This window comes from Aureobasidium melanogenum, assembly GCF_000721775.1.
Source record: "Aureobasidium melanogenum CBS 110374 unplaced genomic scaffold scaffold_2, whole genome shotgun sequence".
Taxonomy (NCBI): domain Eukaryota; kingdom Fungi; phylum Ascomycota; class Dothideomycetes; order Dothideales; family Saccotheciaceae; genus Aureobasidium; species Aureobasidium melanogenum.
In genome coordinates, this window is record NW_024470054.1 from 1,605,118 (window position 1) to 1,618,413 (window position 13,296).

Below are 13,296 nucleotides of genomic sequence, written 5' to 3' on the forward strand. Positions count from 1 at the left end.
CGTAGGAATGTCGAATCTCACTACACTGTCTTCAAAGACCTCGCACAGAGAGGACTATACCAGAGCTCCACCTGCTTCTTCAGCATTCATCAAGTGTAGTACTAAGGACCTACCTCGAAGCCAAAAGTTGCTGCTAGCACGTCTGCTGCTGGATTATGGCGGCAGCCTACAGTCTTGTTTCAATTCGTCTTTTCTAAACCTCGATCACCAGATCTTCCTTAGCTACATTTTCGTGCAGATATTCTCACCATTCTTGGGTCGTATAAAGTCCGAGACCAACTTACACTGCTGCGGGGATGATTCTGTTGTCATTTCGAGTTTCGATCATGGTCTCTAGAGGAGATGTGATGCTTTTGAAGCCAACTTACAACTGCGAGAACGGCACATGTATACCTTCTCTGGGCTAGCTTGAATGGTCCCGTGACTATGCAGTCACAAAAAACTCTGCATAAAATCTGTGCGGATCAACATGACCTTTTTTTTTTCTCAAAGGAGCAAGCACCTTCTCAACGGGACATCGCCTCATTGTGAGCACGACTAGGCAATGTCACAGTCGAATTTTACTATGCTTACTGTAGAAACAAGTAAATGTGATAACTGCACAATGTCGAGTGTCTTTGTTGTTGGCAAAAACTCCGGCTTCGGCCAATCTTGGCACGTTTGTATTTCTTTAAAGCTCTACGATTGCTGCACTTTTCTCTTGAGCATTGATTGGGGAATCTATCAGTGTCAACATGTCGGTGAATTACGAGACGTTCTCGTTCGCTGCGGACCCTCAGGAGTCCGCACCTGAACAACAGCCTAAGCCCAGAGTCAAGCGCGAACGATCAGATGCGCGTAAAAATCAGGTTGTTGCACTTGTGTTCCTGAGACAGGGCTCCATGGACGCTGAGCAGTGGAAAAATGTTGCCGCCTTTGTTACCTACACGCTACAAGAAGAGCTCTCAATCAGACGTTCACTCTCGGCACCTCGCCGGTTCTTGGATGGTCCCGAAGACGGTCAAGGTTGCCGAGTATTGGAGATTGCCATCCCACTACCTCAGAAGAACCCATCGCCCACGCTATTGGAATGTTCCGCAATCACCAGAACTGCTTCGATTGTCAGTCTATGCCAACGTCACAACATTGAGGTCGTGTTGCAACCTCAAGCCTTGTACGTGGCTCACAGAACACCGGGCCTTGCTGTGTTCGACATGGACAGTACTTTGATACAGCAGGAGGTCATTGATGAGCTGGCTCGCGCTGTGGGTCGTTATGCTCAAGTCTCCGCCATCACCGAAGCAGCTATGCGCGGAGAGGCTCCGTACACTGATTTTGAGGCATCTTTACGCGCTCGTGTCGGTTATCTTGCCGGTGTACATATCAACATCTGGCAACAGCTCCGCGCTGGCGTCATCTCATTTACTCCGGGAGCTCGTGAGTTGATACGCGTGCTTCGCAAACTTGGCTGGAAGACTGCTGTGTTGAGTGGTGGGTTCACGCCTCTGGCTGAATGGGTACGACAAGAATTGGGCTTGGATTACTGCTATGCCAATCACCTCGTCGAGATGGATGGTCAATTGACAGGCGAGCTGGTAGAGGGTATGCCTATTATTCACGCCGAAAAGAAACGTGAATTGCTTTCTTCTATCGCTGAGAAGGAGGGCATTCCTTTGGAAAATGTGATCGCTGTTGGCGATGGCAGCAATGATCTCCTGATGATGCATCAAGCCGGTCTTGGAATTGCTTTCAACGCAAAGCCAAAGGTCCAACTGCAAGCCCCTACCAAAATCAACGGCAGTAGTTTGTTGGACGTTGCTTACATCCTCGGCTGTACTGTCGAGGAGGTGACTGAGATTCTGCGCCAGGAGATGGTGTTGGAGGGCGGTCAGTACGTGCTCAAGAAGCTTGTCTGAAAGCCGATCACTACGACCTGCTGCTATCCCATATATAGCATAGTCTTTAGAACATCGTGAGCTAGAGCGTTGGCCATTTCACCGACTGCCAGACACGGTGTAAAAAGGTCCAGTACGAAACAATGAAGGATGGTTTCTACTAGGCTGGTGCAAACAGTTGGCCTAATTGAGACAGTGTCGAGTCGAACACCCGTCTTCGTGCGGTTGTGAGATGGCTCGAGCTGCCATTCAAGAAAGCATCAGTGTGTAAAAGGCTCAGGCTACCTTGTGTAGAGGAGTATGCGACTCGACGCTCTAATAAGCAGCAACTTTTCTGATGGGGGAAGTATTTACATCGAGCCATCCAACAAGGTACTATAGTCGACATTGGATTGAGCATGGGCATATAGCATGCATCACTTTGCGTCAATAGTACATGGCAGGGACGGCGATCCCCAGGAGCGGAAATTGACCTTCCCCAGGAAAGGGCGAGGCTCGTTTCGAATCTTGGTTTCAGCATGCCGGCAAACAACTCCCGTCGATACACAAACAACTCGCGGATCATCAACGACGTTTGTCGTCAACATGTATACGAAAGAGACAGAACACAGCTAAATCTGAGGCTACTCGATTTGAACGGTCATGGATGTGTATAGGGCACTGGAGAGGCAACCGGGATGACCTCGCGTTCAAGACTAAATAAAGTGTCAAGATCAATCAACGAATCAGAGGTCAAGCAGCAGTGTTTCACGATGGCCCGAGCAACGGCGCGCTACCAACGATTATCCCCATGCCTCGCTAAAGGCTTAAGCTAAGTGTCTCCTGCAGCAGACATGCTGCATGAAGTTTTGTCTGGCAGTCTTTCCTGATCATTTCTGTTTCTCTCTCTTGGTGTTGCTTCGTTCAAGGTCGCGTAGATCGCTGCTTTGTCAATTGGACGCTGGTCGCGACCTGCCATTCACTCTTTTGTTTTCCGACCCTCGACAGCCTTGGCCGCAAGTGCGAATACTCGTATACGCTTCGCACGAGGCAGTGTTCTTGCCGGAGGCTGCGCTATCTTCAATTCTCATCTATCTGCTCGTATGCCTTTGTCTTACAAAACAGCATAATCGATCTGGATCTATCACGCTCATTGCATGAGATTACCACATTCGCTTGTATCGACTCGACTACACTTCTATATTGACAGCACGATACCTCCAGAGAGCCGGTCTTCTCCTCTATTCCCTTCTCAAACCTAGCTCCAGCTCTGATCATCTATTGCTACCATTCGATCATTGCGGAGGATACAGAAATGTTTTACCAACGAGATGGTCGAGCACCTTCTCTTACCGATAGACATCAAGTACAGCGTCCACACCATCAATCTTCGCGAAGCTATGGAGACGCAAGGTCTGGCGCGTCAAACCCTTCTCTGCACCCTGCTCAGAGACCGCAACCCAGCAGACCACTTCGACCAGACCAGGTGCCTATCGTGCTGGGTCGACCACGACCAGCTGCCAACAGAGAACCGCCAGCCACCCGCACTATACCCCAATACCGTCAAGACTCAGGCCCTCCAGTCACACGATACATTCACCAAGAGCCTATAAATTCATGGGTTGATAAGGTGTCGTCTTTGGACATGCCTCGTCCTTTTGCAAATACTCACCGCGACTCCTCTGGATCCTCCATCTACTCACTCCCTGATTTTCCGGTTCCTCAAGCTCCACAAGTTCCTCAACAAGTCGCCCGACCATCTTATCAGCCCAATCGCCGCCCTCCACTAGGTCCTCCTCCTTCGGCGCGCAAAGGTCCTGCATCGTACTACCCACAGATAAATCACGTTGCGCCTATCTTGGAAGAGACAGACAGTCAACGAGGATTACACGACTCAAAGAGTTCTTTCGCGTCCAGCAATGCAATTCCTATTGGCATCTCAAAGCATCTTGCTGACCAGCACGACATGCGTCAAGATAATGAGTCTCCATTTCGAGACCAGTTTGAGGAGGACTCTGACAGCAGTGAGCCTGAGCAGATGATGCGCCCCATACCTGTCCGCCAGGCTAGCATTGGTCGTAAGTCGACACCAGTCTTGACCACGATCAAGAATGGCGAACTACGGCCAGATAGTCAGACTCGGCCCCTGGATCAATCTCGCCGTGGTGGCAATTTGGAGGATGTTGAGCGCATGGCACAGGATATGAGCTATCCTATGGTCGACATGTCACCTGAGGAGCGCTCCGACAAGTCCTTCCCACAATTGTCCACACGGACGAGCAGTTCCGATATTCTCGGCAAAGACACAATGATACCTGGATCTGAGAAATCTATCAAGGGTAGTTCTTCTGTCTCCACGTTCGAGTTGTCTGAGAAGGGTACTACTCAAGACTTGGGAAGACAGACACTTGCCGAGAGAGTTGGCTCCAAGCGACCACCAAGGCTTAACGTGGATGCTGTCCGCGAGGCAGAAGCTCGCGGCAGTCTTACCAGTCTTCCAGACCTCATTCGCAGAGCGACCAAAGTTGCGTCAAACCTTGATCGTGGTCGAACTGCCAGCAGACTGGGTCTTAATTTCTTTGATGACGATGCACCACAAGCACATGCCTCGGACAACAGAAGATCTGGTTCTCTTTCAGACATCCTTGCTTCGTTTCCCCCACCAGGACTCGCTACTCCCACAGGATCCAGAGGTTCCAAAGGCGGGTCGAGGAGCTCTAGGGCAATGCCATGGTCTTCGAATTTGCAGCACAGCGCTCTTCCTTCGGCGAGCGATCTTGGTGAGGACCCTGAGCCGCGCAGGAGATGCTGTGGTATGCCTTTATGGCTCTTCTTTACGCTACTTCTGCTCATAGTCGTTCTCATTGCTGCTGCTGTCATTATCCCCATAGTTCTCGTCGTCATTCCTCAACAAAAGAGTGCTTCGGGCAGTGCCTCGGCCTCCGCGCTTGCCACATGCCAAAGATCACTAGACTGCAAGAACGGTGGCATCAACATCCTAGGTAGTGACGGCAGCTGCAGCTGTCTGTGCGTCAATGGATTCGCTGGTTCTGAATGTACTCAAGCATCAAGTGCATCTTGCACTACCACGACTATTGAAAAGATGAACAATGTCACACTTGGAGATTCTATTCCACGCCTCCTCACTGGCTCGGCAACCAATTTCAGCATGCCACTCAACGCTACCAACATTCTAGGGTTGTTCGCTTCGTCCAAGCTCACATGTACTTCGGAGAATGCATTGGTTACGTTCAACGGTCTTTCTGCTCGCTCTCTCGCTGAGGTTGTCTCTGATATCAAGCCTTCTCCAACTAAAGTGTTAGTGGGGCGCGCAGATTCTACATCTGTTGCTGGAGCTGCAGTCACTAGTAACGGTATCGTCTTTGCAAGCGGATCACCAAGCGATTCACCATCCTCTTCGGCTTCGGTGAGCTTTGACACTACCACATCATCCTCGATGCCCTCTTCGTCTGCATCGGCTGACTCGACAACACTTGACTTTGCTCGAATTGCTGTACTCTTCGTCTTCCAGCAGTCTGGTCAACTGAACAACGCGATCGCTGCTCAGGAAAATCTCCAAAATTACTTTACCTCCGGGACCACAAGCACCGGACAACAGATCAATGCTTCGAGTATTGATCTTGGTGCTGATATCAGTGCGAATCTCCACAACCACTCTGTCACCTTGGCTAATGGCACGGTGATTGGTGGCTAGAATATGACTGCCGAGGTTTAAGACTTTCCTTCTCGCATCTTGCACGTTATACTTCTGCGTTTCATGTAATATTTCGTCTTTCACATCTCTCTTGTTCCTCAAGAGCCTGGATGCATCATGTCTTTATTCAAAGTAGTGGGCTGATATCACACTCTATGGTTGATGCCAACGTAATTGTATAGTATAATACTCCAGCTTGAGGCTCTTACGATGATATTGAGGGCGTGAGGGATATCACTCATTGTTGGCTCGAAAAAGTGATCAATGCTCGCAGCAATGTTTGCGACCATAAAACGAAGCACGGCACGTGAACTTGAACTCTGTTTTCTCTTGGCGTGCCTCCGCATTGTCGCCTTCCATCAACCATATGGCGCCATCTTGCGAATATGGAAAGCAAAATACGCTCGTAGGGTATTTTGCTGTCACGGTCTACGATCATCTCTTGCGTGCTTCCAAGCAGCAGCCTCTAGTCACATCATCGATGTGTGCCGGTCTTGATATGATTCACTTGCCGCGGAATTGGATCATATGTAGCGGAGAAATCGGGAAGAGGTCCAGGGGCAAAAGCTCGATCGGTTGAGAACACTTTTTTTTTTATCAGCCATTGTCCGCATTCGGCATATTCAGGACAGCGCCTTCTCGCGCATGCCTTCAATGCGCTTCTGGAAGTAAGCACCGAGATGATCGAGCAAAACAAGGTTATGTATATACTTGTGGGGTGCGCAATAGAGCCGCAAACATATCCTGGAGACTGGAGTCTTCAACCACCCGGACGCCAAAGCGATGACGAGATTTTTGCCATAGATGGTGAACCGATGCCTAACGCACGAGGATTGTCAACATGGCGATTCCTGGACCGGCACAAGCTTCGAGATCATAGCCGCGATATAGGCTAGAGAACGTAGCAATGTCGGCGAGGGACATGTACTTGGCGTGCATTGGGCTAAACGGCAGCTCTCCTGTCAAGCTCCGGTGGCGGGTCGCACGGCTTTCCATTTACAACACTGCTCCATATTTTGAGGCGTCAACCACACTTTCACCCTACGTTCTCTATCGTTCTTCGCTCAGACTCGAAGTCTGGAGTCTGGACCGGTATGTTGTCGCGGCTGTTCTAACCCGAAAACGATTAGCCCTGAGCACGACATCGCTGAGAAAGAGCACGTCAGTGAGTTTTTCTATGGTGATTTCAAAGCGATGAACCCAGGTGCCGTGACCGGCTCTCGCAAGTAATATCAAATCTGGCATTCTCTTTTCTCTCTTTTCTCAATCCACTTTGTCATACAAACTCCAATCCAGGCTTGATTCTGCAGCCATTCATACTCACAAGCAGAACAAAGCAAAAGAAACAGCAACACACGCCACAATGCCCCGTTCATACTCTTCCGACCACGATGCGGAGTCTGGCTATGCCAGTGGTAGTTCGAGTGCCAGCCTTCCTGAGGTCTATTTCTCTCGTCCACACTTGAAGTTTATCAACCAGCAATTGCAAAACCTCGAGCCTCAAGGTAAGCGCATACATTTTACAGCCGCTAAAGACCTATGTTCTGACAATCCTTTCAGAAATCTTGAAATGGTGCATTATGACCCTGCCCCGTCTCTTCCAAACCACTGCTTTTGGACTTACTGGACTTGCAATCAACGATATGGTGTCAAAGCTTGACGGTCCTATCAAGCCCAACATTGATCTTATTTACCTGGACACTCTACACGCATTCAAGGAAACCTACGAGCTTGTACAGGCTATCAAAGACAGATACCCTAGCCTCACCATTCACACCTACAAGCCTGAGGGATGTGAGACTGTCGAGGACTTCAACCGCAAGCACGGCGAGAAGCTATGGGAAACCAATGAGGAACTTTACGACTATGTCGCCAAGGTTGAGCCTGCCCAGCGTTCCTATGCTGAGCTGGGAGTCGCTGCTGTTATTACTGGTCGTCGCCGCAGCCAGGGAGGCAAGCGTGGGGATCTCGACATTGTCGAGCTTGATGATGCAGGCATGATTAAGGTCAACCCTTTGGCAAACTGGTCTTTCCAACAAGTCAACGACTACATCAAGGAGAACAACGTTCCTGTTAATGCCTTGATGGCCAAAGGCTACCGCTCGATCGGTGACTGGCACTCGACCCAGCCCGTCAAGGAGGGTGAGGACGAGAGAGCCGGTCGCTGGAAGGGCCGCGCCAAGACAGAGTGCGGCATTCACAACAAGAAGAGCCGCTACGCTATGTTCTTGCAAGAGCAAGAGCAGAAGCGTCAAGATGAGCTCAGCCAGGCTATCAAGTCGGGACTGAACCTCGAGCAAGCCGTTTGAGTTTGACTCGTTCATCTTTCTTTTTGTCTTTGTTACATCTTTCTGCGAATTTAGCATCGGCGTTGGTCGGATCACCACGGGGCATATTGGAGTTTGTTCTTACATGGCATTGGATGGGAAAATCGATACCTCAACGCATTGGGAGGTTGGATACATGATGACCCACGTCTTCTTATAGTCATACAATTACACACCTGTGCAGAAGCACTTTATGTAGTTGTCTCAGAAAAGTTCCGAATTTAATAGCATGATAATGAAAATCTGCGTCGGAAACAAAGAATTGATTGATATTGTTACTGGCCGGGGTGGCTTTGAAACGCTGCAACAACACCCGCTGACGTACGTGGGCACGTTTCGCCAAGGCAGTTAGTGGTTCCTGAGGGGCATGCTAGAGGAGGGGTGGAGACGAATTTTTGTGGGATAATCGAGCATTGAGATTCGGATCGTTGCTACTCAACCAAAAGCCTTGTTTGCGTATCCGTAGTGTGCGTGTGTAAATATAAAGTCGTCATGTAGCCTCTCCGGTCTCGCACCTTTTCCCCGGCTCCTACCTCTTCTGTCCCTCCCCATTCTTTTGACTTCTTTCCTTCATTGTAACTCTTCAGTCGTATCTGTTAATACAAGCAAACATGGCCAACCCTCCCCACGGTACGAAGGCGGCAAATGCACAGACGTGTGGCTTGTGGAAACTGATTGAAGCCTAGGCGGTATCCTCAAGGATCTCATTGCTCGCGATGCCCCTCGTCGCCAGGAACTCATTGCAGAGGCCGAGAAGCTGCCTGCCATTGTCCTCAATGAGCGTCAGCTTTGTGATCTCGAGCTCATCCTGAACGGAGGCTTCTCCCCTCTTGAGGGTAAGTCTAGGAAGCAAACTGGTGCCAGGGTGTATTCCTGACCGGTCAATTACAGGGTTCATGAACGAGAAGGACTACAATGGGTACGGCTCTACAAGCCAAAAGAATGACATTTACAGACACTGACTGGAGTGTAGTGTGGTCGACAACAACCGTCTCGTTGACGGCAACCTGTTCTCCATGCCCATCTGTCTTGATGTCTTCCAAGAGACGATCGACGAAGTCAAGGCAAAGCCCGGTGCCCGCATCACTCTCCGTGACTTCAGAGACGACCGCAACCTGGCCATCATTACTGTCGACGACATTTACCGCCCCGACAAGAAGAAGGAGGCTGTCGAGGTTTTCGGTGCCGACGATGAGGCCCACCCTGCCGTCAAGTACCTTTACAGAACTGCTGGTGACTTCTACATTGGTGGCAAGATTGATGCCATCGACCGTCTGATGCATTACGATTACGTCGCCCTCAGATGTAAGAAACGGCATAAAACTCGATTGTTGGGCAACAGCAAACTGATCATCTAAACAGACTCTCCTGCAGAGATCCGTCTGCACTTCGACAAGCTTGGCTGGTCCAGAGTTGTCGCTTTCCAGACCAGAAACCCAATGCACCGCGCTCACCGTGAGCTGACCGTCCGCGCTGCTCGCTCTCGCCAGGCCAACGTCCTCATTCACCCCGTCGTTGGTCTCACCAAGCCCGGTGACATTGACCACTTCACCCGTGTCCGTGTCTACCAGGCCCTCCTTCCCCGCTACCCCAACGGCATGGCTGTCCTCGCCCTTCTTCCCCTGGCTATGCGTATGGCTGGTCCTCGTGAGGCTTTGTGGCACGCCATTATCCGCAAGAACCACGGTGCTACCCACTTCATTGTTGGTCGTGACCACGCCGGACCTGGCAAGAACAGCCAGGGTCAGGACTTCTACGGACCTTACGATGCCCAGGACCTTGTTGAGAAGTACAGGGATGAGCTCGGTATCGAGGTTGTTCCTTTCCTCCAGATGACTTACCTCCCCGACTCGGACGAGTACCGCCCCAGAGACCAGGTCCCCAAGGACGTCAGAACACTCGACATTTCCGGTACCGAGCTTCGCCGCCGTCTGCGCACTGGTGGCGACATTCCAGAGTGGTTCTCATACCCTGAGGTTGTCCGTGTGCTCCGCGAGTCGCACCCTCCCCGCAACAAGCAGGGTTTCACTGTTTTCCTGACTGGTTACGCCAACAGCGGCAAGGACGCCATTGCCCGCGCTCTGAACGTTACCTTCAACCAGCAGGGTGGTCGCACTGTTTCGCTTCTTCTTGGAGAGACTGTCCGCTCGGAGCTCAGCTCGGAGCTTGGCTTCAACAAGGAGGACCGCAACACTAACGTCGGCCGCATCGGCTTTGTTGCTGGTGAGCTGACCAAGGCTGGCGCCGCTGTCATTGCCGCTCCCATCGCACCCTTCCAGTCAAGCAGAAAGCACGCCCGTGAGCTTGTCGAGAAGTACGGATCCTTCTACCTCGTTCACGTTGCCACACCGCTCGAGGAGTGTGAGAAGACTGACCGCAGAGGCGTCTACGCCGCCGCTCGCCGCGGCGAGATTAAGAACTTCACCGGTGTTGACGACCCGTACGAGACTCCCGTCGAGGGCGAGGCCAACCTGACCGTTGACCTGACCAAGATCAGCGTGCGCACAGCTGTTCACCAGATTGTGTTGCTGCTCGAGGCTGAGGGACTCTTGGACCAGCTCTAAGCAAGTGACGAAGTGGAAAACAAAACCGGCGAAATCATGATTTAAGAAGGAAATATCGATTGTGTTTTTAAAAATTCGGGACGAATACCCATGTATGGTGATATATAGACAAGAGAAGCTGTATACACACGAGACGATCAGTTTGACATGATACCTTGACCGACGGTTTGATGAGCTTCGCGAGCAGCCTTTTCGGCCTTCTTCTGGTCTCTCATCATCTTTCTTTGTTCACGGAGGTCTGGAGGCTTCTCGATACCAAGCTCTTGTCTCAAGTGATCGCAATCTTTCTCCAGGACCTCTTCCCAGTAGATGTTGATGACATGTTCAGCGCGCAGTCCGTTGGACACGGCCCAAGGCAGATATATAGACCAGAAGCGGCGGCGAGCGGCAGGCTTGAGCTTGACGACAGCGGCCAGGGAAAGCGCAGTCATTGGTAATAGAGTGTTTGCAAACTCAAAGGCCTTGAGGGCGATTTCGCCTTCTGCGAAGACGGGCAAGCCGGTGAGGGCGTGATAGAAGTCGTGGGACTCGCGGTAGCGCTGCATGACATAGGCCTCTTCGGGGTCGTCAATGTAACGAACTTGATCGCGAGTGTCGGGAGTGACGCCCTCGCGATCGAGCCATTGGGCGTAGACACGACCGACTGAGTTGTCAGGCAGAGTGCGCAGATATTCGAGCGACATGGTCTTGCTGGAGATGCGGGGACGGTCACGGAGAATGCGGCGGCCAGTGGGATGCGATAGCATGCTCTGTCGTAGACGGGTGATGAAGTAGGGCTTGCATGTTGCCTCGCCTAGAGCAGCAACCAGATCTAGACAGGTCAGCAAGGACGGAGCATGGAAGCAGCTCAGAGTGAGGTTGAGTACCGTGGCGGTGGTGGTCGAGCATGGAGCCAACGGCAGAGCCGACAGCAAGGCCGCATCGCTCGACCCAGGTCAGAGGCACATGGCCGGGATAGTTTGGCTTTGGGCGACTGAGGACGGAAAAAGAGCGCGTTTGGATGCGTAGAGGCATTGTCGAATGACAAGATGTGCTAAAGATGGAACAGCAGAGGAAGCAGCTGCGTCATGTACATCTCTCGCAGCTTCGCTCTTGAGCGCAATCATGCCACTCCAGCCATGCACCTTCCTCGTTCGACGATCCATCATCGCCAGCAGCTTTCTCGGGCGGCGCACATATACAGCGGCTAGCGAACAGTATGCGCGTGAAAGCGGCGTCCCACGGCGCATCCACGTCTATGGTGTCGGCAATGTGGGCAAGCTGATCGCCCATTCATTGCGCGCCGACAGCAACCCACCACCCATCACTCTGCTCTTCCACCGCCCACGCCTGCTAGATCAGTGGAATCAGAGCGACCAGTCTATTGTTCTTGAATCCGATGGCCACCGCGTTCCTCGTTCAGGCTTCGACGTCGACCTCGCCATTCCACCGAGACGCAGTCATGGCAGTCGCCTCGATCCACATGACCACGAGCCACTCGACTCGACCGACCAAGAGCCCATTGACAACCTGATCGTCACAGCAAAGGCTCCCGCCACTCTCAGCGCTCTCGACGCCGTCAAGCACCGCCTGCGACCAGAATCGACTGTATGTTTGCTGCAGAACGGCATGGGCATCATAGACCAACTCAATGAACAAATCTTCCCGGACCCCGTCACTCGCCCCAACTTCATACAGGGCGTCGTTACCCACGGTCTAAACTCTCCTGACCGCGACAATCCTTTCTTCGCCATTCATGCTGCTCATGGTACCATCGCTCTGGCTGCCCTGCCGAGGACTGACATCAAGGACGATCCCTTGGCTTCTGTTCCCTTTGCACCTACAGCCCGCTACTTACTGCGCACCCTAACTGGTAGCCCTGTCCTCGCTGCCGTAGGCTTTCCTCCTCTTGAGTTTATGCAACAGCAACTCGAGAAACTGGCCATCAATGCTGTCATTAATCCTTTGACCGTCATGCTGGACGCTCCTAATGGCTCCATCTTATACAACTTTGCAATAACTCGCACCATGCGTTTATTACTAGCCGAGATTTCTTTGGTCATCCGCTCACTGCCCGAATCACGAGGCTTGCCCAACGTCCAGGATCGCTTCTCGCCGGAGCGTTTGGAGACTTTGATTGTCAGCATAGCAGACAAGACGGGTCAAAATATCAGCAGTATGCTTGCCGATGTGCGCGCCGGCAGGAAGACCGAGGTCCGCTACATCAATGGCTACATCGTCAAGAGAGGTGAAGAGATGGGCATGCAATGCGTCTGCAATTACATGATGATGCAATTGGTCGAGGGCAAGGTCAACATGATCCAACGCGAGAATCTTGATCAGGTGCCTGTCGTACACGAAGATCTCAATGCACGACATTCTTAAATACTTGTAATTTTTTTTTGACAATACATGTCCTCGAGTCCATCATCTAAACCTCCACCTCTGTATCAGTCCAAGCAGCCAATTTACAGTCACTCGGCCCATCAGACCGTACAATTTACACAAACACAGTGGAAAGACCCGAAAGGTATGCTCAGTATACAGTACAGGGTCACCCCGTCAACTATCATCTCGACCTAGCATTCCCCTCCTGCTTCGCCACCTGGCCTTGTTTGCAGATTCTGAAGCTCCTGGTACGTTCCAAGAGTAATGTGTTATGTGTAGTCCTATGCAAAGCATCTGCAATGAGGTGTTGTTGTCGCAAAATGATGATTTATGTTTGAGATAAAGCTTCACTCGAGACACGCACATGGATAACACGTGCTGGTACTTCCGTTTGAATAGAGTATTATGGACTTGGTATTTCCCGGACATCTGCCGCTACTATATCTGCACTATCCTCTGCTATAAAAATG

General features: G+C 51.4%; 6 protein-coding genes across 6 annotated transcripts; 5 read left to right on the forward strand and 1 right to left on the reverse strand.

Annotated features, from left to right (window-relative positions):
- Nucleotides 1–881: 881 nt before the first annotated feature.
- Nucleotides 882–1,895, forward strand: M437DRAFT_40126 (phosphoserine phosphatase serb; the record flags this gene model as incomplete). The annotated part of the gene is made up of 1 exon (XM_041020129.1): nucleotides 882–1,895. The coding sequence occupies one exon, from the start codon at nucleotides 882–884 to the stop codon at nucleotides 1,893–1,895; it is 1,014 nt and encodes a 337-aa protein (XP_040883866.1).
- Nucleotides 1,896–3,498: 1,603 nt separating this feature from the next.
- M437DRAFT_72367 (uncharacterized protein) lies at nucleotides 3,499–5,568 on the forward strand (the record flags this gene model as incomplete). The annotated part of the gene is made up of 1 exon (XM_041025848.1): nucleotides 3,499–5,568. The coding sequence occupies one exon, from the start codon at nucleotides 3,499–3,501 to the stop codon at nucleotides 5,566–5,568; it is 2,070 nt and encodes a 689-aa protein (XP_040883867.1).
- A 1,363-nt stretch (nucleotides 5,569–6,931) lies between these two features.
- M437DRAFT_81320 (MGSUL7 PAPS reductase) lies at nucleotides 6,932–7,877 on the forward strand (the record flags this gene model as incomplete). The annotated part of the gene is made up of 2 exons (XM_041027532.1): nucleotides 6,932–7,073; nucleotides 7,129–7,877. 2 exons carry the CDS (start codon nucleotides 6,932–6,934, stop codon nucleotides 7,875–7,877), a joined length of 891 nt encoding a protein of 296 aa, XP_040883868.1.
- Nucleotides 7,878–8,506: 629 nt separating this feature from the next.
- M437DRAFT_39719 (ATP-sulfurylase) lies at nucleotides 8,507–10,459 on the forward strand (the record flags this gene model as incomplete). The annotated part of the gene is made up of 5 exons (XM_041020065.1): nucleotides 8,507–8,525; nucleotides 8,582–8,731; nucleotides 8,787–8,814; nucleotides 8,869–9,200; nucleotides 9,258–10,459. 5 exons carry the CDS (start codon nucleotides 8,507–8,509, stop codon nucleotides 10,457–10,459), a joined length of 1,731 nt encoding a protein of 576 aa, XP_040883869.1.
- A 137-nt stretch (nucleotides 10,460–10,596) lies between these two features.
- Nucleotides 10,597–11,473, reverse strand: M437DRAFT_72370 (Coq4-domain-containing protein; the record flags this gene model as incomplete). Its single annotated transcript, XM_041025849.1, has 2 exons — nucleotides 10,597–11,270; nucleotides 11,326–11,473. The coding sequence occupies 2 exons, from the start codon at nucleotides 11,471–11,473 to the stop codon at nucleotides 10,597–10,599; spliced, it is 822 nt and encodes a 273-aa protein (XP_040883870.1).
- Nucleotides 11,474–11,563: 90 nt separating this feature from the next.
- M437DRAFT_81323 (uncharacterized protein) lies at nucleotides 11,564–12,823 on the forward strand (the record flags this gene model as incomplete). Its single annotated transcript, XM_041027533.1, has 1 exon — nucleotides 11,564–12,823. The coding sequence occupies one exon, from the start codon at nucleotides 11,564–11,566 to the stop codon at nucleotides 12,821–12,823; it is 1,260 nt and encodes a 419-aa protein (XP_040883871.1).
- Between the last annotated feature and the right edge of the window lie 473 nt (nucleotides 12,824–13,296).